Source organism: Lampetra fluviatilis, chromosome 16 (assembly GCF_964198595.1).
Source record: "Lampetra fluviatilis chromosome 16, kcLamFluv1.1, whole genome shotgun sequence".
NCBI classification, from domain to species: Eukaryota; Metazoa; Chordata; class Hyperoartia; order Petromyzontiformes; family Petromyzontidae; genus Lampetra; species Lampetra fluviatilis.
In genome coordinates, this window is record NC_136290.1 from 9,900,041 (window position 1) to 9,925,566 (window position 25,526).

A 25,526-nucleotide genomic window follows, 5' to 3' on the forward strand; every position below is an offset into this window, starting at 1 on the left:
TTTAGCCGCCATGAGACTGTAAAGGAAACCGTGATAGCAGTCATGGTGACAGTCCAAAGGTATTGCCAGTGCAAGCAGGTCATGCATCACCACAAGGGGCACGAGAAGGCTCAGCTGCACATTCCATCCAAATAAAAATTGGATATCCATGAAGTCTTCCTCTTTTACTAAACATTGTTCGCGTGGCTGATGTTGATGTCAAGCAACAACTTATTATATTACATTGAGCTGGTGGAGTCAAGATAATTGCGTCGGGGGGGGGGGGGGGGAGATTGTATCGCTGTGAAGGTGTCGCCTTCATATTTGTCAATTGGGCATTGAGTCGTCAGATCTTCTGCGGTCTGTACTGGGTGACAGTTGTACACAGGAGCTGTTTTAATTTTCCATTTGTGCATCAGGTATCCGCATCTGCTGCCATGGTTTGTGCGGATGCAGTTTAAGGTTGCCCATAAGCTTCGCAAAACATAGATGTTATCAAGTAAAATTTAATATTGTAGTCCTGTAACGTTATTCATATATTTTTTAGATTTCCAAACTCATCCTATCTACACAGCGTGTTACGTAATAAAATTTAACGGGTGCGTTCTCATTTGGTGAATCTGGGTGAGAGAGGTTATCACAGTACAAATTTAAATAGTTCCAGAAACCACTATAGTATAATCACCTCATTATATCCAAAGCCATTCAGTGGGCATTGTTAATATATTCTTAATACAGCAGAACCTTAGATACGCGTTTAATTATACACAAGGTCAAATATTCTTACATTGCACTTTAACAATACTGACACTCAAGTGTGCGATAGGGCAAGACATGCCAGCTTCCAAGTATATATCTGAGGCCACTCAAGCATTGGGATGTCCCCCGTGTCATCTTGAGGTCATCGTGATGCTTGGGACGTGTATTGGGTTCACAACCAGTGCATAATGGGACAGTTGGGTAATTTACAGAGGTGTAAAGCACTGTTGACTGCTGCGTTTTGCAATATACGATTTTGGATTTATATCGCAATATAAAATATGGCTGCATCTCAAAGTGATGTACAAAGAGCAGGACGTGGATACCACTTAATACAGGGCAACATGAATTGTGGCTGTTAGCAGCAGTCAAACGTGGCTAGGAAATGTTTTCAGCAGATGTAAATCTCAGCGATATTTTCTGACAACGAATTGGGGAGTGGTAATATCAGCAATGGTCAAAACGGCAGAGGTCTGAATACACAGACTGTGCCAAAACAGTCACTCATAAAATAGCACGTTGGAAATATGAAAAGATACAACTCAATAACTGTTTTTAATTGCATAAAATAAAATAAATTACATTATAGTAACAAGGACAAACAAACACACCTGCTGTGTTTTCTTACCTAAAAGTAAATGAGTTATAATAACATAAGTTGGCTCTTCTTCACAGATTACGATGGGAAACAATCATTCTGTAACATATCATGAATTCTAATTTATAATTACGAATGGTTTTACCATTAAATTAAGATATAAAACAAATCAGATCAAACGCAAATACATTTTTCACACTTACTACAAGATTTTAAACATTTGATTATTAATATTTTTTTCTACAAATAACATACAAAAATTCTTCATGGTCACTTGCAAAACCTTTCATTTTCGTTATGCAACGCTAACAAAAGCCAGAAAACATTGCACCGTTACAGCTGAACGAATGTATAGCGTTCATTACCGCAATGACAACACTTTAGTTCAAGCCTTCTGGAGGTCCTTCATGAAGTCCTGCTGCGCCTTTTTCATCTCGTGTCCTTTCACCCATGTGTAGAAAAAAGATCCGGTGAGGACCAGCACGTTGCTGGCCCACCAGAGCACGGTCTTGAACTCGCCAAAGTAGGACACGGCGACGACGGTCTGAACGCACGCTTTCGCCGTGCCGGACACGTTGTGCGTGAGCGGGCTCGTCGCCTGGATCTGCAGCCCCGTCACATAGCCGATGCCGAAGCCCAGCACGCCGCCCACCGTCATGATCATCCAGAAGTGCGGCGAGAAGACGTGCTCGAACGCCAACAGCTTGGGCACCTCGCCGACGAGCAGGATGATCGGCATGAAGAGGAGGCACGCGTTAATGTTGTTGTAGTAGGCGAGACGCCACAGGCTCCCGCCAACCAAGGGCAGCACCTTCTTGGTGTAGATCGCGTTGAGGGAGACGCAGAGGCTGGCCACGACGCCGAACACCACGCCGGCCACGGAGAGCGTGCCGCTCATATCCTCCTGGTCCACGCCGAGCCAGAATCCACCTGCGCTCGTGGAAATGGGAAACCACAATCAATACCACCCAGTCACATGACACCGAGTAAATGTATGAACAATAAGTGTCATTAATTCTAACCATATTGATTAAGCAATGCTACATATTAATTATAATTCACAGCTTTTTTGTCAGATGAAGGCCTCTCCCCCATGACGTGTTGGTCGTGAGGGTTGTTTGACCATATTTCACCAGGCTGGTGGCCCAGGAACGGTTAACACATCAATCGCCATTGATTGTCAGTAATGGCCAGGAATCGAACTCAGGTTGCCGGGTTCATAGCCTAGTTTGCTAACCACTGTGCCACTGCTTCACCACCATACTACAAATATAGGGCGAGAAAGTTGAAACTACAAATACAAAATATTTTCAATTTAAGTCGTGTCTAAATGCAGCCGAGCCATGGGGTTGCCCTTGAACGTGAGAAAAATAGTTAGATGAATGTATACAGCTTATCAGTTCCAAGAGGGTTGGATTTTAAACTGGTTTGTCCTGCATATTATTGTTGTTGTAACTGTACCGTGTAGCTAAGATCTACGGTGCTTTTGACCAAATATCCGGGAATGTGCCCACTCTAGTTAGATCTGGAAGCTAAGCCTGTTTGAGCCTGGATGTGTGACCACAATGCACAGCACGTTGCTATAGGCTGCAGAGCGACGTGGTGGCGAGCATAAGACAGTGCAGTGACATCTATTACTTAAACTGTATGGCTATATCCCAAAATCTAGATTTGAAGCTTTCGTGACTGCAAGGATTCATATTCTTAGGTTTTTTCGGTAAAGTCACGTAGGTAAAAAAAAATTAAAATTAATAAAAATAAAATAAAAATAAAATAAAAATCACGACGTTTCGGAGGCAACACAAGCTTCCGTCTTCAGGTGGAACAGTCACAAGGCCTACCTTGGATCCTCCCACCCTCAACCAGAATATATACAAATAGGGTTTTCTTGGAATTTCTCTCACTTGATACAGCTATAATGCTGTGACTGTTTCACCTGAAGACGGAAGCTTGTGTTGCCTCTGAAACGTCGTGATTTTTATTTTATTAATTTACATTTTTTACCTACGTGACTTTACCGAAAAAACCTAAGAATATATACCCCCAAACCCTCCTTCCTTCATATCCCCCCACTGACCAGCGTTGTGAATTATGGTCAAAAAAAGCTTTACGATCTGCACGGCGTCAGGCGACCCTCATCAAGCAGTGGAGTCGCAATAAAAAGACCCGTACACGTACATGTACGAGACCCCGAAAATGTTGATGCCTGGCAGAAGCGGTGCGTGACTATTCGCAGCGAGTACCGATGATCATTCCGCAGCACAGGAGCGCTGGGAGGGATGTGCCTTGGCCCAGGATCATGTAGGACATGAGCACGTTGAAGACAGTGGTGAGGGAGCGGCCCACGTTGTAGAAGGAGATGCCCACGAACTTGAGGCAGAGGTTGTTGAAGGTAATCATGCCAGTGAAGACCAGCGACAGTGGCAGCACCTGCTCAACGAAATTAGAAATGTGTCAGTGCGCACTTTCTTATAACAGAGACACAAACTGAGGCTCCATCGTCAACCAAGATCGTGTCTTTTAACTTGCATTATGTTATTGTATTCATGTGTTCCTCGTTCTGTCTCAGTGCGTTGACAAACATGCACCTCTCCATGTCTAGTTATGCAACGTGTCCCCAAAGGAGGACTTCTTCCTAACCTACATCACTGTATACCCTCAGAGTAAATGAGTAACTTTCACCCATAAGACAGACTTTTTTATGGCATCACTTTTTTTCGTAATATAACAGTTACAGTACTTATATTTTAGTCATTTTCTGAGTTGCTTCTTGTTCAAACAGTACCTAATGAATTGATCTGCCTCTACATATATACCACATTTAAATTGTGTTTTTTCAAAACGTTTTACACAATGTCTAGACATGTAAAGTGTTAACTTTAAGTGCTTTATTCCACAGAGCATGAAATATGAATCATTATCTCCACACAATCCCCAAAGTCATAAAGGAAAGTATGAAATAATGGCATTTTCAGCACTATATCTTTTTGGGCACATCATTCCCAGCATAACATTTCCTTAAACAATGAACATTGAGGTCTAAGTTAAATGAGCTGCGAGGCTGTAGTATACATATGCCAGGGTCCAACTGTATTGGAAACAGAGCAGTAACTCAAACAGCCTCAACGAAAAACAGTGGTGTTGTTTTCCAAAAAGTCAGGACAGTAAGAACACATTCGTAAAGAATTCAGAAGCGTTACAGTCTTGCACCAATGGGCATCCAACTGTTGGTTCACCAGACGCTCAGAATAAATCCTTTGGTTAAATATTACAATAGGATATTCAGTACCTGCTGTTCACAATAGCCTGTCGGCTCTCCCTTGTATGGATAAATGATAAACTTGTTCGACACGTATTACCTTACAAAAGCAATGGTCAAGCCACTGTGTCCTTTCCATCATAAAGGTGCAGCCCTGCAATTCCTTGCTCACACCACTACCGTCAGAAGGGCCCCTAAAAGAGGGAGCTCTAGAGAGAATATTTTGGCCTCATATTCCACACATGACCTTCCCATCAACTGTGGTATACTCATTTATACAACTGGGTGGTAACAAACTGAGTGATTGAGAAAAACTTGTCCTATTTTGAAATGTCATTTTAAAAAAAGGTCTACGTTTTAAATGTTAGCAATGTATTCGGTAAGGGAGTGTAGGGTCATGAGCAATGAGTGGATCACTACATATTATTTTAGCTAACCTTTTCAAATGATCACAAGATGACATACTATATTGGAATGGGATAAGTGAAGTGTGATCTACACCCAAAAGTAACCTGCAATGGAAATCATAGGGCACCATCGATGTGTACAAGTTTTAATGACAATTTAAGGAGTCTATGATATGTATGGCGGTACAGTGGTTAGCGCACCACGCTATAAAAACAAGGCGGGCCCAAGTTTGAGTCCCGGTCATGGCTAAAAGCAGGGGGTGATTGCTCTTTATCACTGGGAGCTGCAACAGGTCTCACTCGTTTCGGATCTACAGGTCAACTAACTTGTTAAAGCTTAACTGTTCTTGGTTCTTTCGTTAAAGTCACGTAGAAGGGAAATAATAAAATAATACAAATAACTATAACATTCTCACGACGTTTCGATTGCAACACAAGCAATCATCATCATAATATGAATCCCTGCAGTCACGAAAGCTTTAAATCGAACAAAAAACTGCTTAAATGATCAATGTGGTAGTAATCATGTGAGCCAGTGGTGGAAGTTTCACTCTTCCCCTGGATATCTGCTGTGACACTACTTGAAAAGGCAGTTACACAAGAAAAGCAACACATCCTTATGCTTCCCAGTGCCAGAACAACGCCTCCCCTACACCCTTGCGGGTCCAGTAGGTTAAAACTGACCATACTTCACCACGCGGACATTTACATTTGTGAAGGTGAGGGAGCATGGACGTGAAGGGGCATAGAATTATTGTACAACAGTTCATGTTGCTGCACTACGACTCTGCTGCCCGTCACGCAGCCTTGGATAAAGCTACGCTCTTTATGAATGGTGATCACGACACAGACCCAAACCTTTTAGCTGGCGACATGCGATTAGATTTTGCGCATTCCGGGCGATTTGGTTATTGTCTCAAGTCTACAACACCTCCAAATACAACACCCTTCCAACTACCTCCAACACCTCCAAATACAACACCCTTCAACTACCCCCATCACCTCCGAATTCAACACCCTTCAACTACCCTCCAGCACCTCCTAACACAACACCCTCCAACTACCTCCAACACCTCCGGGGTACCGGTCACATGCGTGCCAACCAACCACGCAAAGCGCCTCTCAACCACTGCCGGCATCCTGAACTCTCCCCACCCTAACCTCGTGTGTGTGCAGCCTGACCCGTACAAGGTAAACATCGCTAAGCGGGGCGCCGTGACGAGGAGGTTGTTGTGGGTTTTGTGCAGAGGTCGCAAACGGGTTTTGATTCCTTAACCGTACCCGTACCCGCCCGTACCAGGGTCGCAAATGGGTACCCGTACCCAGTCGGGTACAGTCGGGTACGGATACCCTTTCCCTACCCGTACCCGAAATGAGTGACAAACGGTTACTCACCAGTGACTCACGGCCTACCCGTACCCGGCCGCACCAGGGTCGCAAACGGCTACCCGTACCCGGCCAGGTACGGGTAGCCGGGTATCGGGTAGGGTACGGGTATCGGGTACCCGGTTGCGACCTCTGGTTCTGCGACTCTTTAAGCCAGGGGTGGGGAACGTATGAGACCCGATGGGCCGTATGAGGCCCATGAAATAATTTGGTCTCTGGCCCTGCCAAGGCAAACGCGGGCGGGACTCGAACTTCAATAAATCTAGGAGCAAACCTGGAAAAGTAGTTGCGAGCAACAAAATCATCAATATCAGCTAACATCACACACCTCACCAGAGAAGCAGTTCCAGCCATCGCATTAGGGGTGAGTTAATTAAATATTTGACCAAATATCACGGGCTAATTTTTAAGTTGATAATTTTGCATGGCCCGCGAATGATGTTACAAATATCCAAATGGCCCTTGGCAGAAAAAAGGTTCCACACCCCTGGACTTTCAGCGTCGTCGTCGCCTTTGCCCCGGGGGGGGCAGCAGTTGTAGAGCATCAACTCTGTCATGATGTGCAAGTACAGTAGTAACAATGATGTAACTCGCTTGATGTACACAGAGTTCGCTAACAACGCTGCATATCCGAACGTCGCCCATCAGCCCTGACCAACTATTCGCCCTCGCCACCCACCCACTCATTGCCAGTATCTGTGCACAGTTTTGCCAATTACATAATTCCAACAGATGTTCACCACACGTTGCAGAGCAACGCGTTCTCCACACGTATCCGGCACGTACAGATATCGCTTCACTCCGCTGGTGAGACCCAAAACATCGAAACCATTACACAACGGTGGTGGGGTGGTGGTGGATGGGGTGTTAGTGGGATGGGGTGGTGGTGGGGTGGTAGTGGTGGGGTGGTGGTGGGGGTGGATGGGGTGTTAGTGGGATGTGGTGGTGGTGATGGGGTGGTGGTGGGGTGGTGGTGATGGGGTGGTGGTGGTGATGAGGTGGTGGTGGTGATGAGGTGGTGGTGGTGATGAGGTGGTGGTGGGTTGGTGGTGGTGGTGGGTTGGTGGTGGTGGTGGGTTGGTGGTGGGTTGGTGGTGGTGGTGGGTTGGTGGTGGTGGTGGGTTGGTGGGATGGTGGTGGTGGGCTTAACCATCCTCCCAGCGGCTGCCGCACCTGCAGCAGGATCTGCGTGTCGCAGCCAAGCTCGGGGAAGCGCACGCGGCCCGGGAAGAGACCCGCGAGCGAGCGCATGGCCCAGCACAGCGCCACGGTCACCGCGCACTGGTAGAAGGTGACGAAGAGCGGCGCGTCGAGACCCTCCGAGGCTCCCGCGCCGCCCAGGAGGTGCTTGTTGAGGAACACCATGCTGACGGACACGAGCCAGTAGAGAGCCACCACCAACGCGATGCGGACCGAGCGCTGGGCGAGACCCGTGGGGCCGCGGCCGTCGTCGGACCCCGGCTGCAGCATGGCCAGGCGGTGCGGAGAGTCGGAGTCGTCGGTGGTGGTGGTGGTGGCGGTGGGGCGAGCGCGTCGCTCTAACGGGACCGCGCGTTCCCGCGGACGCGAGGGGAGCATTCTGGCGCGGCGGCGAGCATCGTACGAGCTTTGGTGGTTCGGTTAATGTTGACGAGGAAAGAAGGAGCGACAACGATTGTTGTGATTGTTGTTGCAGCCGCGGTGGCGTTAATCTCGTGCGAGGCTTGCTGCTAGAGCAGAGCAGCCTCGCGCTGCTGCTGCTGCTTGACACGCGCGGGATCAGCTGACTCGCGGGCAGCCAGCGCCCGATTCGAGCAGCGGGGGCTGATTCGCGGCGGCGATGACGTCATGTCGCGCACAAGGCGGTGACGTCGGAATACAGAGGCGCGATGCAAAACGTTTAAGGGAACGTCCATGAATGACGTCACGCGATTTTGGACGATTTTTGACCCTCCCCCTCCCTCCTCTCGTCACACGGCGTCACAAATAGTCAGACCCCCCACCCCTCTCAAATATGACGTCACAAAGCTCTGCCCCCCCCCCCCCAAATAAAATAAAACATGCTTTAAATCGCTTTAGACTATTGTCATTGTAGTGCGTATTTAATGTTGCGCTGCACTCTGATGTTGTAGGAGAAAACATTTATTAAAAAGTCTATTCAATTAAGTAGAACGTGTCTATATTTAAAGTTGCGCAATTTGATGTGACGTCACATTTCTCAAACCCCGCCCACCCGTCACACATCGTCACAAATATTTGACCCCCACTATGTGCGTGACGTCATTTATGGACGGCCCCTAAAAGGTAACAGTTGCGTGCGTGACGTTTTTATATATATTTTTTTACAAGCGCGCGCTATTGCGAACGGCCTAGTTTTTTTTTTCATAAATTCTGCGAAACCGGAATGCCTTTGGTGACGAAGCCGTCATTACGTAGAAATTAAACTGAAAAAAATTGATGGCCGGCAATGACGTAATCACGTAACACCTCACGTCCTCACAGCCGTCAAATGCGACGCGATGACGTCCGGAAGCGTTGGCGATGTCATCGCGTGGCACTCAGCAGGTGAGTGACGTAATCACCTGCCATTTGAAGACGTCATCGTGCACGGCATGAAGTAGGTTATACGTCATCGCGCAAGGCGTTTAGGCTGTGACGTAATTACGTACAAATCCGGCCCTACGACAACCCGTCTTGTAACGTCATTACGTCGCCAGCGTGACGTCATCACGTACATCTTTCCCCGGAAGAAGCTACGTAAACGTGGGGCCGTGATGATTTAAATGAATATTGGGCGCTCTACGGGGGAGATCGGAACGATTGTCGTTTACAACCCGACGCCAGGTACGAGTCTCTGCCAAGACGAATGCAAACTGTGGCCTTCCTTTCAGCGTCTCGCGTACGCGGTGTTTTGCGCTTCGACGCCACCCTGGATGACACGCCGTCCTCGGCTAGTTTGTCCGCCGGGTTCCCTCGCTCCTGCTCGGTAGAAGTTCCTAGGCCTTTTGGGGGCTGCACTCGGGAGCAGGGGCGAGCTTTCATTACAAGTGTGTAATTTTGATTGCGATTGAATGAAGTCGTTATCATCATCATCACCATCGGCTCGTGTGCAGGTGCTAGGCGGATTGTTGCTTCCTAGGATCGCGAGGGATGGGGATAGCTTAGAGAAGACTTAGTCCAGCAGTGGACTGATCATGACTCATGATGATGATCACTTCGTAATTGTAACATGCCTTTGATGGTCGCAGTGCTCTGCGCTACGAACCTGTGGTCGATTGCCGGCCACGGTATCTGAACTTGGCTTGAGTCTCCCTTAGGTTGCCTCGGCCTTAAATGATTACTGAATCTGTTGCGATGGGCAAACGTTAGCATTGTGGGGAGACTCAAGGCCGCTCGGTGCTGGTCAAACCACCCACTCGTGAGTTCTTAATGAAGGTCTCTAACTTGCAATTCTAAGTGATAAAAACACATCTATACGGAATATTGTGTTTTAAATGAACACATAACAAGTACGGCCCTTTGCCGTTCAACGACTGTGTTTTTTTGTCTGTACAGCACTTAACCACGATGGTTATTGCTCGATGGATTACTCGGTACTAGTTGGTATATCACTCACCACTGATGCTAGAGCTGTATTGTACCCGGGTATCGAACAACAATGCTTTTTATCAGTGCAATGACGCGCACAACATCTCTGCTATGTTACGTTTAAGTAAACGCAGCAATACGAATATCAGTTGTAAACATGTTCACGTGGAATAGCGATGTAAATGTTAAAGTATGTGAAACTGGCAACGATAATCAGTAATCCTATACTTCGTAAGAATTATGTCGATATACGGTCACGCCAGAGGTTTGTATGTCCGGAATGAACCTGATAACACTTTATTGACGTATACATCATACAGTAAAAGCTGATTTTGCTGGGTATAATTCCTTTACTGTACTTGTTATTTACACCGGCTTTCCCATTTCGTAATAATGCAATTCGTGCACGGCCAACATCAGTGTTGTTATAACCCCATTGCAAATGTCAACGGAAGCGCCACGTCCATCGGTATCATCTGGTTTGACCTTTATGCGAAATGCATTGGCTAATCATCAACCATTGTAATGCAAAATTAGAACAACCAAAAGACTGCCATGTGTTAAGGATTGGCATAGAACATTGGATCGTTTTAACAATGGAAATCCATTCCTCCACTCACAATGCATTAATTGTTTACGTGGCAATGTATGATTTACGAAGAAGACTGCTATGTGTTAAGGATAGGCATACAACATTGCATTGTTTAACAATGGAAATCCATTCCTCCACTCACAATACATTAATTGTTTACGTGGCAATGTATGATTTACGATGTATTCAAATGATATGCTAATGTGCAAATGTATTTTTTGTTGCAAATTTGAGAGATAAAACTCATTTGGCACAAGACGATAAACATGTAACGGTAAAAAAACGAGACGGGAAAAAAACACGTATCCTTTAGTCCGCTTATGAAAATGTAACAACAACTGTCAGGGTAAAGGATTCGTATGTCGTGAAAGTTACACATTACTGCAGTATTGTATTACAATTGCATACCATCCCCTTGTTTTCTGCTGGATATTTCAACTCTTTTAATGATGGACTCATACATAGTGCAACTGAATATTTTGAAATGAGTATAATTACATACCAACAGCGTATTCGCCCCGGCACGTTAACCAATTAGGCGGACGTGTCAATATAAGCATTTTTGTATTCTGCAAGAATTGTAGTCCTGGTTTTTCATTGGTAACACTGGGTTTTATTCCTGACTCTTGATATGTGGAATTTGTACATTCTCCCCTTATTTCACATGGAGTTCTTTCGGGTTCTCTGTTTTCCTCCCATAGCAAATGTCATACATTGAAATTATTGTTGTTCAGGCATTTCAAAGCAGGACTCTTCAGAAAAAAAATCTTGAAAATCAGTGTGGCTTTCCTGGATGAATGTGTAATTATTATATTAGGTTGTCCACATGGTGTAGAGTCAGTAAACTAATGATGATGATAATTGCCTCTTGTAATATATATGTATAAGCAGAACTCTGTTCTGTCTAGACATGTAAATGATCATGTTTCGGTCTATCGATCTATTGGCTATACAAATCAGTTATATCAATATTATCCAGATTCATATTCTTGGTTCTTTCGGTAAAGTCACGTAGAAGGGAAACAATAAAAGAATAAAAATATAAAACAATAAAATTCTCACGACGTTTCATGACTTTACCGAAAGATCCAAGAATATGAATCCCTGCAGTCACGAAAGCTTTACATCAAAATTATCCAGATTGTTAAACGGCTTATTTCACAAATGCTGCTGGGTTACTTGGTGTTATGGCAGGAAACAGCATTTGTCCCTTGTCTTGTGCCCGTTGTCCCGGTGGGCAGAGGACATTGCAGACTGCCATGGAGTCAATGCTGAACAAGCTGAAGAGCACCGTCACCAAGGTGACAGCAGATGTGACGAGTGCTGTGTCGGTGGTGCTGGGCAACCCGGTCACACGCGAGTTTGAAATCACCCGCCATGTCGCCAGTGGAGGGCCAGCACTCTCCTGGAAGATTTACCATGGCTTCAAGAAGTCTACCAAACAGGTGTGGACATCTTGCGTTGACGAGCCCATTCTCCGTTAGGTCTTCCTTTTTTAAATCCTTTATATTAAGTTCGCTTGCTTGCTTGCTTGCGTGCTTGCTTGCTTGCTTACGACCGTGCAAATCTTTCGGTCGTTTTTTAACCCACTTCCCGTGATCCAATCGAGCTGACATTTTCCACACAGACTCGTTGTGCGAGACAATTAATGTTCGTGAAAAAAAATTCCCAAAATTGTACACTTTTTAGGCAAAAAAAATGTATTTTACATATATTCAAATAGAACTCATTCACAGTATAAGAGCCCAGAGCGTAACCCCTCCACAGGCCGTGGCGGAGTAGCGCAGTTGGTAGCGCCCTCGCTTTCTATGCCAAAGGTCGCGGGATCGATCCCCGCGTCCTCCACAGGCGAATATATTTTTAAATCCTTTATATTAAGTTCGCTGCCATGCATATAAAGGATTTATAGTGAAAAACTTTGTTTTTACGGGTTATACTTATTTCTAGTTCCTTTCATTTTTCCTGTACATTTACCATGGCTTCAAGAAGTCTACCAAACAGGTGTGGACATCTTCTTGCGTTAGGTATTCCTCTATTTCTAGTTCCTTTCATTTTTCCTGTACAACACACTTTTTAATTTTCCCGTTGTTTATCCTGCATATGTATGCAAATAGTGCCAGTTGCCTTCTCATCACTCCCTGCATCAGGTCTTCTTCTATGAAACATATCATTGAATTAATTTGATGGCTACCTTAGCAATGCATATGTTATGAAAGCCTATTACAGCTGTTGTTACTATAGCGTGAAGTAAAAAGCAAATAGAAAGTTTCAATTACCTGTGTTTACTATGTTTAAATCACCTGTCATTGTACAGCTTTTTCAACTTTTATAAATTAATTGAAAGTTATTCTTTGAGGCAATAGTTTTATTGTACAATGGAGTAGTAATATGGATAAAATTGGCTGATTCTTTGGGAGCATAATATGCACATCGTGGTTTGTAGATTCATATTAATTCTGGCACTCATGATACATTGATGAAATTATAATGTCAAGGATTTTATCTTTTACAATATATGCACATTACGTGCAAATGTTTTTTTTCTAGGCTGATGAAACTAAAGAGGCAGAACATACGTGACATTACGAATGAGACAAAAAAATAATTGAACATGGCACAATCGTTACAATTAATTGAGTGTCAGTGGGGTGGTTAATCATCACATGCTGAGGGCATACATTTTACATCTCTGTCAAGCAATACTTAGGCGTGTAAAATTCATGAACACATTTTGGGCCATTTACCCTCGGCCTGTTTTTTTTATGTTGCCTTTATATACAATTTCGTACCAGCTGATGGGGTTTTCATCCATTAAATAGATCATTACTATGTAAACAGTTATTTCTGTTTACGTACCCCCTGCTTGTTTGTATTTTGTCACATTAGCTTTGCTCTCGTTATGCTTAATGATTAATAGTGTAAACATCTCATCCAGTTGTGGTTGAAGAGCCTCTTGAAAGTGCTTATGTATTATTTAAAATCCTGATGGCTGTTTCATGTGTGTGATGAATATGAATAATTAAATTTATTTGAAAGTGAAAATTTTGTTTATGTTAAACGAGAGGGTGTATTTTTTGTATTTTCGGGACAATGGGGTACACTGATTTAAATTGATTCGAATTTTATACGGCAGAAACATTTAGGAACAACACAATTTGGATTCATACAGCATTTTTTTGACTTAACTTTCGTGACTGCAGGAAATCATATTCTTTGGTTCTTTCGGTAAAGTCACGTAGATAGAAAAAAAAATTGAGCATACTGCCAGTCGATAATGTAGACTGTAGCCTGACAGACCGTAGCCTGGTTTTTAAGCTGGTGAGTGTATTGGTAGTCTAATGTAGACTGTAGAAATGATTATTAAACTGAACCTGAGTGAGCGTACTGGCAGTTAAAAATGTAGACATATTCTGGTTCTTTCAGTAATAAAAATACAATTTTAATAAACCCCAAAACCACGACGTTTCGATCGCAACACAAGCGGTCGTCATCAGGAAAAGGGGGGTTAGCTTCTGAAGGCAAACTGTTTATAAAGGTTTAGAGATGGGCGTTAATGAGCGAGGACCTTAGGTCACATTTGTTCTTAGAAACAGTGAGGAGATCCAGCAGGTAGTCTGCTGATTTATTTTGAAGGAGGGGAACTTCAGACATAGTGGCCTATAGGATAATAATTGACTGGGGTTTTGCCAGACATCCTTGGTTGCTGGAGTGGACGAGTGCATGGATGATCTTGACATTGGCGAGGGTGATCTTGAAGTTAATCCAAGAGTGGATTGGTAGCCAGTGAATGGTTTGTATTATTGCGGTGATGTGTTGTTGTTTATGGATGTGTGTGAGGAGTCTGCCACTGGCATTATGGATCACCTGGCATTTGGAGGTGAGGGATTTCAGGAGGCCATAAAGGAGAGAGTTGTGTTAGCCGAGTCGATATATGAGGAAGGCATGCATGAGGGTCTCAGCGGCAGCTGGGGCAACAAAGTTGCACAGATCGATGTCGGGGGCTTCTGCAGAATTAAGCTTTGTATGTAGAGAACTACAGGTCAAAATCAATGACAACTACAAAGTTACGCACAATCATTCCCATCGTAATGCAAAGTTTATGATACTACATGCTGTGATAAGGTGATGGGCACAAGCTTGATATCTTAAAAAGTTGCTCAACAAGAAAAAGTTATTTATTGAAGACAAGCTGTCCAGCAGGACAATGAATGAAGAGTCAAAATCTTTAAGGTTGTACAATAGGCACCCAGTGTACTCATGATTGATGAACATTGGTTAATTTTCCCCCTTGGCAAGACCTTGTGGGAACAATTGCACCGATTACGCAGCCCGGATGTGGAAATATTTAGTGGCCCAGTGTCAGTAGTAGCTGTAGTATCAGTAGTAGCTGCAGTACCAGCGGTAGTATCAGTAGTAGCTGTAGTATCAGTAGTAGCTGTAGTACCAGCTGTAGTATCTGTAGTAGCTGTAGTATCAGTAGCAGCTGTAGTACCAGCGGTAGTCTTAGTAGTAGCTCGAATGTTTTTTTTCTCCTACACAAAATCTGTGTCGCGTCTCCATTCCAGGAGGTGGCAGTGTTTGTATTCGAAAAGAAGCAAGTGGATCGCCTCGGGAGGACCGAGCGCGAGCACGCGGTGGAGGTTCTGAAGCGTGGCGTGCAGCAACTCACAAGGCTGCGTCACCCGCGCCTGCTCACCGTGCAGCATCCCATCGAGGAGTCCAGGTCTCAGACCCCTCCTCGGCCGGCTGTGGGACTGGTTTTTAATGCTTCGTGTGTGACACGATATAACAATTTAATGATGAAAGTGAATGTATCGTTCAAATAATAATGCATACTGTCTCCTGCGTATAATGAGGGTTTTTTTGGAGGGGGTACTCGTGAAATTGAAAGTAAAAAATGGAAAGTTGTGTTCACGAAAGCTAAAAAATTCACCCGTAAAAACAAAGTTTTTCACGATAAATCTTTATATGCGTGGCATTGGTTTTATTTTATTATTCATTTCTGTTTTTCTTGAGTAAGAGTTTAATTTTTATCACATTGGTATTTAAAATAAATATGACATTTATTTTTTCCTAAAAAGTGGAAAATTTTGGGAAAAAAATTTCACAAAAATAAATTGTCACGCACAACGAGTCTGTGTGCAAAATGTCAGCTCGATTGGATCACGGGAAGTGGGTTAAAAAACGACCGAAAGATTTGCACGGTCGTAAGCGCGCAAGCAAGCAAGCAAGTGAACTTAATATAAAGGATTTTTAAAAAAGATACATTTTCACAGCAACGCTGGCTTGTTGTTGGCAGTATCTCCATGTTCAGCCGGAGTGTCATGCGTCAGACAGTCACAGGTTTGTCGTGTACCGTACAGTAACTCCTGCGGCATTGGATTTTTGTGCATTCCAGAACTGGCTTGAGTTTTAGTTTTGATGATCCATTGCTATATTTGTACCTTTTATATCTCTTCTTGATATATATGATGTTAAAAAGCCATAACAATAACATTACAGGATGTAAAAATGAAAATAACGAGGTTATGTTGAGAAAACAAATGTACAGTGGTGAGTCGCACCCCTGAATTATCCTGGTATTTTGAGGGTATTGTAAGTTGTCCAGTTACCAATGAGAAAATGAAACTATTTTGACAGCCAGAATTGTTTAGAAATATGATTATTTTTGCATCTTGACTCAATGCAGGAATTTATTATTTTTTGTGATTTTTTTGCCATCCCATTTGTATTATTTCTACTTTAATCTAAATTATGTTAGCATATAATATGCATGTAATTTAAATTCATCAGAAATAATCGATACTCTGCAATTCAATGCTTGTATCTTGAGTGTAAGAATCTGTTTTATTTGAGTAATTAACACATCATTGCGTGCGTTATCAATTTAATTTACATGAATGGGGTGGTGTGATGGAGAACAATGGTTTGCTCCCTATGCTAAGAACCCAATGACCTGAGTTGAATCCATGGCTAGAGCTCACATGAGTGGCAGAGGTCGCAAACGGGTTTTGATTCCTTACCCGTACCCGTCCGCACCAGGGTCGCAAATGGGTACCCGTACCCGTACCTGGCTGGGTACGGGTAGCCGGGTATGGGGTAGGGTACGGGTATCAAGTACCCGGTTGCGACCTCTGATGAGTGGTGAGTGATATATGAACTGGTCCTGGGCACTCCTGCCTTCGCCAACCTGCACTGACCATCTTGGTGAAATATGGTCATACATCCCCCATGACCGTCATGGCAGTGGATTGACATAGGGCGGTGTGTGTGTGTATATATATTAATATTTATTTATACTGATTTAGTTGTCCTGTACACCATTGTCCATGAACTTGGAGATATTAATATTATTTGGGTCTTTTGGTAAAGTCACGTAGATAGAAATAAAAAAAATATCACGACGTTTCGATCGCAACGCAAGCAATCGTCATCAGAAACTCTTTCTTCCGCCGAAAGACGCAAATAATATTAATTCCTGCAGTCACGAAAGCTTTAAGCCAAGACTTGGAGATATTGTTGGTTAATAATAGAATGCTGCATTGCTCTGCATGAAACACAAACTACCAGGGCCTTGAGTTTCTTGCATTAGACAATACAGCAATGAGTATGACCATGCTCAACAATTGCTGCCTTTCATAGCATCGACTTTGGTTTGGCAGGGACTGTCTGGCGTTCTGCACAGAGCCCGTGTTTGCGAGTCTGTCAAATGTCCTTGGCCAGCACGAAAATCTCCCGTGTCCCGTGCCGCTGGAGATTCGCGACCACCAATTGCACGACGTGGAGACCAAATACGGGCTGTTGCAGGTAAGCGGACCCAGGGAGAGTGCACACTCGGGCCTCTGACTCCCTTGTTTTTCCCCGTATGGTGTGCAGGGGTCAACCAGCCGCGACGTGTATTTGTTCAAAGTCGACGAGGTTGGTGAGTGAGCCAGCGGATGGCGGCTTCAGGGGTAGCCTGATGAATATATGAATTGCTGCCAGTGAATGAGTCCCTAATGGGTAGTCTAAGATGATAGTGCTTGTGTCTGGATTAAATGTTTGTTCTTTCTAATCTGACCTTTTGCACTTGACAACACACAATGTATTTGTTCCTGGGCAATCTATACATTAGATACTTGTAAATGTAAAATGTACCTCTGCATGTCGATGCACCTTTATTTATAGTGGGACATTGTGCACCCATTCACCGGCTTCAGAGCATTCTGAGACAATGTGTCGTTTGCAATGAGAAATTGTCTGTATTAGTAAAATTACATAATTTTGCGAATTATAGGCAGTTGAAAATATTTCCAGATTGTCACATTGTAAATGCCTGCAAGGGATGAGTTTCGCTGCCAGCTTCTAGCCAACACTGCCCTTATACAATACTTGAATTATGGGCATTGGTGAAATATATGCACATTTATAAAGATATGTTGTTATTCCACATCGATTGTGAATGTGTCAATGAAATGTAAAAAAAGCCCTTTCCGATTGGATGGCAAAGAATAAAACAACAATTTTGACAGAGACCCTTTCAGAGACATTTTGGGAAAAGGACCTGTCGGCTACACATTGATTATTTATTTAGCACATTTCACTTAAATTCCTCCCATAAATACAGCGCTCGCTGTGTGCTTCCGAACACAAGTGCCTAATTTGAGTGTCGTTTTTTTTCTCCCTGCTCCCGTCAATGCATTGAAAATTGCACCTAACAAAAAAGCTTGCATGTCATCATTGGCTAATGTATGCGACCTCTTCAATAGTCAGAGTGTGTTGTGTCTGGAGTGTTTTTGATGAGTGAATATAATCTAGATTTGAAGTTTTTGTGACTGCAGGGATCCATACTCTTTGGTTCTTTTGGTAATGTCACATAGGCATAAAATAAAATAAATAAAATCACGACGTTTCGATTGCAACACAAGCAATCATCATTAGGTGGGAAAACCACAGCAATAATTTTTTTAAAAATATAGTTTGAAAGCGATGTGCAATTTTGATTTCTGCTTTTACCCCACGTTTTTTTTTTCTCTGTTTCTAAACAGCTCGCAGAAGGCCTGTCCTTTCTACACAATGGCGTTAAGATGGTGCATGGTAACCTAACGCCGGAGAACATTGTCCTGAACAAAAATGGGGCATGGAAGATCATGGGGTTTGATTTCTGCATCTCCTCCAGCAACCCGTCCGAGCGAGAGGTGATATCTGTGGACACTGCACATTTGTTCGTGTGTTCGCGTGTTCGCATGCACGGCAGCGTGCATGTGCATTTTAATATCAATGCAAATTAAAGAGTAAAGGAACGCTGCGTTTTGCTGCTGCTGCAGCATCGGCAGCATTTGTCAACATTTTAGTCCAGAACACTGGGCAATTAAAGTGACACTGAGAGTAGAAAAACACAGTTTGGGTCAACATTACAATTGATGTTTTTAATAAAGGCCAACCGGTAGAAACATTAACATCGTAATTTTTGTTGATGTCATAATTCTATATCATAGTTTTTTTTTACTCTCTTGTCCTGTATATACAGTCATGGATGAATTTAAAGAAACCACAACTGGGTAAATAACAAATAGCTCTAATCTTGCAGATGCATAATAAGCACACGGGCTGTGCTTCACAGGTCATCCGATTCAACTTTGAAATGTTATGATTGATAAAACGACCTTAAATTACAGTCGGGAGCACTGCAGTGACCTTACTGCGGTGACGTATTAAAAAGTACGAGAGTTGACGTCGCTGTGATTTCACCGGAGTACATGTGAAAGTAAATTCGAAGTCTTTTACTCATCCGCAAACCTTGAGGCATATTTCTGAGCTAACATCATTGTCTTCGTCTGCATCATCATCAACAGTGGTCAATCTACTGCTGAATTTAGGCCCTCCCGATCCACCACCCACCGTATATATATCTCTACACGGTAGGCAATCACATGTTTTTTAGTTGCATCTTGCTTCAAGCTTACGCGTTGGCGTCCGTGGCTTTTGCAGGTGACTTTCACATGCAAAGAGTGGGTGCCGGATCTGCCGCCCATGTGTCAGCCCCGGATTGAGTTCCTTGCTCCCGAGTACATCCTGTCCGTGAGCTGCGACGTGGCCAGCGACATGTACTCGCTGGGCATGCTCATGTATGCCGTGTTCAACAAGGGGCAGCCCATATTTCAGATGGACGGAACTCACGACATGTTCAAGAGCTTCAGTCGCCACCTGGACAAGGTCAGCCCTGGACAGGGGAAATGCCACCGCAGCCTCCCGACTTTGTAGCAGCGCGGCATTATGGATCCCCCTCTCGTGTGTCTGGATTCTGTATGCGGTATTCTGTCCACGTGTGTGCCGGTGTTTTATAAGGTCAACGTTTCTATTTGCAAGCTCCCTGTTTTGTTGTTACCGTAATTTATGTTTATTATTTCCCTCTTAACCTTTGTCGGGATGTTTCATTGGTAGTTAAGTAATGTATTTTTTTACGTGTGGGGGTGAGTTTTTGCGAACGCTTTATGTTAAACAAATTTTTTAAAGTGGCCATGGAATCTGTGTGCTAGATTGTGTGTTTCACATTGTGCTGTTGACCTTGATGTTAAAGGGACTCAGCCTTAACTGTGCCCTGTATTGGTAAACAGGGTGACATTGGAGATGTAGGAGAGTGATAAAAGCAGAAAGGTGATGTTTTCCAGATAGCCACCATTAGGGTGATGATAAAAAATGTGGAGGACACTGGGTTTAGCGCTGCACCAGTCTGACCGGCCTGCAGTATAAAGCAAAGCTGAATTTTTTCATGTTTTCCCGAACTGAATTTAATTGTTCATTCATTGCATTTTGTACTCTTGTGTGCAGTTAAGTAACTTGGGACCATCGGTAATGCAGAAGGTGCCAGAGGATGTTCGTGACCACCTAAAGATGCTCCTAAATGTCACACCAACTGTACGGCCCGATGCTGATCAGCTGGCCAAGGTACCCCCCACTGCTAAGAGATACATGTACACCAATCCTACATTTCCACGACCAGAATTGGACAGCTTGGATCATGTCCACATGCTTCCCGAGTGACGTGATCTCGTAGGCTCCAACCCTCAATGCTACGGATTCCCCACCCTCTCCGCTTAACTATCTTTCCTATCTTCTGCAGCTGAAGGGGAATGATCATGAAACAATAGTTTGAATAACAACAACAATTTACATTTATAGAGCATCTAAGTGTGACAGCATCTCAAGACGCAGTCCAAAAACAGCGGGACAAAAAAAAGAATGCAAGAAGCCCACACGCTACTGATGGGGCCTAGGTTAGGAAGCAAAAATAAAATATCGCTACAATCTTCCGCTGTGTGTGTTTATACATGTGCAGCATGTCACCGGTCGTCCTCCTGAGAGCGTGTGGCTATCTTCTGAGAGGTAGCCACAAGGCCTGCTTTTAAGGAGGCCCATACAATGCCGTGTAGGGGCTCGGTAAGGCTGCTGTGGGCACTTCTGCCGAGCCCGCGAGCACAGTTAAATTAACCGAGCCGGCTCACTTCCCAGCGGTGGTGGAAATGTGGCGTTAGTGTATTCAGTATTAAAAAAATCCTTGTAATCTCTCTGGTGCAATGAATCAAGCTTTATTGGAGGCATTATTCTGTGTGTGTAATTATTTATGCCCGTCTGCCCTTCCACAGAGCAGTTTCGTAACCGAGATGACTTGGGTTGGCTTAAAGCACTCACAAGCTAATCTTTGCCCTTAATGTGGAATGAAGCTGAATAAATTTTGAACCAGAACTGTGCTCCACAAAGGATGATCTTTGTTAGGTAATTATATTTTCAGGCAGATTAGCATTGACATTCTGTTCATGAAAGAACACATCCTCAAGTGCAATACTGGGCACAAAATGTTTAGGGATTAGACTTTTAAAAAAAGTCATTCTCATTTATTAGCTGCAGTGCCAATGGTATTTCTTTTACATGTAAAATTTGATGGCACGCCTATTATGAGTGGCAGGGAAACATTGAAAAATAGCTTCAAATATGTTACTATGTTCATATGAATGCGGATAATAAAGTAAATGTTGGCTAAATCATCTCTAATGTTAGCTGATACTCAATGTGATATGCAGACATGAAGAACAGATGAATGTTGGTACAGTGCACCATGGACATAAATAATGAACAGCTATCTTTAAGCGGGCTAGGACTATCAATATGAGATGGTCAAGAGATGGAAAATACAGCTATGGATTTGTATGCATGTAGTGCTATAAGCGTTATCCTCTCTTATACATGGGGTTTCCACGTAATCCGGTTTCCTGCAGCTCATTAACCATTTCCCGTTCCGATGACGTACTTGTTGTACATCATAAAAACGAAACCGAAAGAAAAACTAAAATAAAAAATAATTATCGGTCCCGTTGCTCCCACAAGGCCATGCGGTCGGGAGGGCGTATGGCACAGTTTGGCGCCAGCTATCGTCGTGTTGCTATAGTTCTCTGCGGTGAGTACAATGTCTTTAAAAACAATGGCGCTATGCCTCTAAATAAAATTAACGCTGAGCCGCTTGTACATTACAAGATTCGGAGGTCAACGGGACCCACCCAGCAACTTGCAGATGTCTCGGAACAGGAAAGGGTTCATGGAATTGGTCAAACGTCCCAATGTGGGACCCTCCTGATAAAAGTATTCGGACTCATTGAGCCTTCCCTGCATAAAGGGTATTTATCTTGATCAATTAATAATTGAAGTGGGAATAGGCAAGGCTCTCAAATTAGGCATTATTGGAGCATAAAGTTAATATTATTTAACTGTAAGAACTATTACATGTAAAAGGTATCTTGAAAAAACGTAGTTGTATATATATATTTTTAAAATTCTTTTATCCACATTTTCTTCATTCAAACACATTTGACGGTCCACTTTTGATTTTGGAACCTCCCAATGGATGAGCACACAATGAACTGCATAATTCACGTTGTTTAACACATCTCACAGTATGAACAATTCTCTATTGTACGTTATCAGGTTTTTTTCCAGGACATCCATCATTAGTCTGTATCTCACCATTTTCAGTGCTCAATAAAGGTAAATCCAAATTAGTTTCCTTTATCAATGCTAGATTTCCATGAATTGTTTGTATTCTCATCTGCTAACTAAAACGACGTAAAAAATAGAGTGGTGTTGGTATAACCTAATTCACTTTTGTTCTGACGTTTCATCGCAGATTCCCTACTTTGATGACGTAGGGGCCATGACGCTGCAATACCTGGACACCCTGTTTCAGCGCGACAATCTGCAGAAATCGCAGTTCTTCAAAGGCTTATCCAAAGTCCTGTCGAAGCTCCCAAAGGTACTTGTGCCCTTTGCTTACAGCGCAGTATCGTAGGCGCAGATTTAGTTTTTATCATAGGTAATGTAATTAGAATTTACTTCACCATTAATCTTTATTGGCATGGTAGGGGGTACCTCTTTGTACATTGCTTGCTTTCAGTGCAGTGGCTCTTAACCTTTACCGCAGCCTTGCACCCCTTTGGTTCTCAGAAAGGGCATCTCGCACACCCAGGGGGTGCGTGCACCCCAGGTTAAGAACCACTGCTGTAGTGTGTGTGCACCACTCCGTCTGCTTTTGAGGACATGCCCTTTGTGTATAGCTGGTGGGGGGTGGAGTAGTGACACATTGGTTCACGCTCTGTGCTACTAATCTGGCAACCATGCGTGGAGTTTGACCCACCCTCCCCCCCCAAACTGGCCACCTTTATTAATTTATTTCCAGGAGTCTACAATTAAGATTCAAAAGAAAGTAATTAATGATATGCACCCGCGATTCCTAATGTGAGGGACAAAGCGAACCCCTGCCCCGCCAAATATAGAAGTCAAACGCCACCTATACTGGCAACTTAAGTCATATTCTTTGGGTCTTTCGTTAAAGTCACGTAAGTAGGTTCAACCTATCTACGTGACTTTACCGAAAGACCCAAAGAATATGAATTCCTGCGGTCACGAAAGCTTTAAGTCAAGATTTAACTTAAGTTATAGTTCTAACCGTAGCTAACAGTGGCAACTGATATCTGAACCGGTCTTGAGGCACACCCCCTTTGACCAACCAGTACTAACCACCTTGGGGACGTATGCTCACACAACTGATATGGTGTGGGGAGGATTTCGAACAGCAGTGGACGGACAAAGGGCTGGAAATTATATTTTTTAAGCTGGTGAGTGTACTTCCCTACAGCCAGACCACTGAAAGAGACTAATTGGTATATTGATGGTAGCTACGGCCTTGAATTGTCACTGCTTTGCAAACAACCTCGCTGTTCGTAACCCAAGTGCGCCACAATGGCGAGATGTTAACTGCCTAGCCTAGGATACATGAGGATGTGGGTTCAATCCTGACCCTGATGCCTGTATATTTGGATTTTGCATGTTCTTCTCGTGGTCGCGTGGATTTTTCTCTGAGTCCCTCCGGGTTTTATCTCTAGTTTCAGTCTAATTTATGTGGTATCGCCCTGTGAGCCATTCGGCTCTTGAATCGGGTGCAACCGCAACAAACAAAAAATAAAAACGTGAACAAGAAAACATCATAAAGTGACTATGCGCAAACAGAAAAATTCAGTAAAAAACTGCAAAGTCTTCAGAACCTGCAGAACCTGCCGTCAATTTCCGTATGATAAGCCACTTCGTTGAGCTCGCATTTGTGGCCAGGTCGCTTCTGAAAAAGAGCGACGTAGCTCCGTTTAGAAATAGTTTCTTCTCAATATCCATATAATGGCGATGTTAAAATCAGGGGTGGACATTGGCATGCCGGTTGAAATGCATTTGTTAATTGATAGGTATTTAACGATGCATTAAAACATTGATTAAAATAGATTATAATGCTTTTGATAAAGGCGTCACATCATGCATGTGATAATTCCAATTTTTAAAATGTTGTTGAAAATGTTGTCATACTAGCCGATTTCATTGCTTTATCTTCATGGTAAGAGGGTAACTGCTTAGAGAGGCCTTTGTTCAGCATCGTACTGTCTTGGTTGACAAGGATATGCTAATGTTATTTTTAGGCTAATGATCAGAACAAAACTGTAAAAATTAGTCTAAAAAAAACAATCAACAGTTAAAGCCAATCAACTAAAATAACTGATTCTTTAATTGAATTGTGATCCAAATTAGTGACATTTCTTTGGATTGGCAGCGGAGTGACATGTTACTCACCTCGTGATGATGTACATATGTCTCTGCATTGATTATAATTGTTGAACAACTACTTAAATCAGAACAAATCTACCACTGGAGAGGCATGTCGACTTCACAAATCCTGCTTGTGTTACTGTACAATACAAGTTGGATTTACAAAGTATCATACAATATTGCAATCAAGATGCCGTACAGAACAGTGGGACATGGGGATCCTGGGCAAATAATAATAATTGATTGAATTCGTATGGCAAAATAGGCAGGATTAAAGAGGAAGATCTTGAGCCTGAATACTATAAATTATGTCAGTGGTTTATCTGTTGGAGGTGCAAGGGCTTAACCACGACCACCACCACCTTGTGGCATTCATTTCAGAGGGTGGTACAGCAGCGCGTGCTTCCCAGCCTCACCACGGAATTTGTGAACCCCGACATGGTTCCCTTCGTGCTGCCAAACGTGCTGCTCATTGCCGAGGACTGCACCAAGGAGGAGTACGTGCGAATGGTGCTGCCCGACCTCATCCCCGTCTTCAAGCTGCAGGAGCCCATCCAGGCACGCTCAACGACGTCGTAGTCCTGCTGCTGTCGGTTTTTCGCGCTGTGTGCGACGCTGCTCCTCCACCGCGCTTCCACCGCGCTTTGAGGTTGTGCCACCGTGTGCGCTGCCTCGGGAAGTGGGGGGGGGGAGCCGGTGACGCAGCGGTAAGCACGCCGCGGTACCAAACCTTGGCGACCCGAGGTCGATTCCCGCTCGCGGCCAACAACGCAGTGACGATTAGTTGAAGCGGTCCTGGGCCCCTCCCCCGACGTTGAATGGGCCTCAAATGAGTATCTGGTGCGGTGTGTAAAAAAACAA

The 25,526-nt window shown here is 43.7% G+C and overlaps 2 protein-coding genes across 7 annotated transcripts in view; one reads left to right on the forward strand and one right to left on the reverse strand.

The window, feature by feature from the left end:
* Window positions 1-1,269: 1,269 nt before the first annotated feature.
* On the reverse strand, window positions 1,270-8,184 carry SLC35C1 (solute carrier family 35 member C1). The gene is made up of 3 exons (XM_078863453.1): window positions 7,562-8,184; window positions 3,580-3,766; window positions 1,270-2,266 (listed from the first exon to the last, which is right to left on the reverse strand). The coding sequence occupies exons 1-3, from the start codon at window positions 7,964-7,966 to the stop codon at window positions 1,722-1,724; spliced, it is 1,137 nt and encodes a 378-aa protein (XP_078719579.1). The 5' UTR covers window positions 7,967-8,184; the 3' UTR covers window positions 1,270-1,721.
* An 899-nt stretch (window positions 8,185-9,083) lies between these two features.
* Window positions 9,084-25,526, forward strand: part of SCYL2 (SCY1 like pseudokinase 2) — a 31,032-nt gene continuing 14,589 nt past the window's right edge. For 4 of the 6 annotated variants that reach the window (XM_078863676.1, XM_078863678.1, XM_078863679.1 and 1 more), the window contains exons 1-9: window positions 9,084-9,211; window positions 11,789-11,992; window positions 15,113-15,270; window positions 17,210-17,354; window positions 18,575-18,724; window positions 19,518-19,742; window positions 20,358-20,474; window positions 22,705-22,830; window positions 25,047-25,223. In XM_078863676.1, the coding sequence (XP_078719802.1) occupies window positions 11,807-11,992; window positions 15,113-15,270; window positions 17,210-17,354; window positions 18,575-18,724; window positions 19,518-19,742; window positions 20,358-20,474; window positions 22,705-22,830; window positions 25,047-25,223 (1,284 nt within the window). In that variant the 5' untranslated portion in view covers window positions 9,084-9,211; window positions 11,789-11,806. Of the gene's footprint in view, window positions 9,212-11,788; window positions 11,993-12,521; window positions 12,549-15,112; window positions 15,271-17,209; window positions 17,355-18,574; window positions 18,725-19,517; window positions 19,743-20,357; window positions 20,475-22,704; window positions 22,831-25,046; window positions 25,224-25,526 lie in introns of those variants that run through there. The other 2 variants (XM_078863677.1, XM_078863681.1) reach the window with 2 other exon arrangements.

What these genes read in the sequence shown, in the direction of transcription:
- SLC35C1 (XM_078863453.1), bottom strand. Translation starts at nt 7,966, where the DNA reads ATGCTCCCCTCGCGTCCGCGGGAACGCGCGGTCCCGTTAGAGCGACGC. An exon ending in ACACGCAGATCCTGCTGCAG is followed by an intron (nt 3,767 to 7,561) that starts GTGCGGCAGCCG and finishes TTCGTTGAGCAG; the next exon opens with GTGCTGCCACTGTCGCTGGT. An exon ending in GTGCTGCGGAATGATCATCG is followed by an intron (nt 2,267 to 3,579) that starts GTACTCGCTGCG and finishes CCACGAGCGCAG; the next exon opens with GTGGATTCTGGCTCGGCGTG.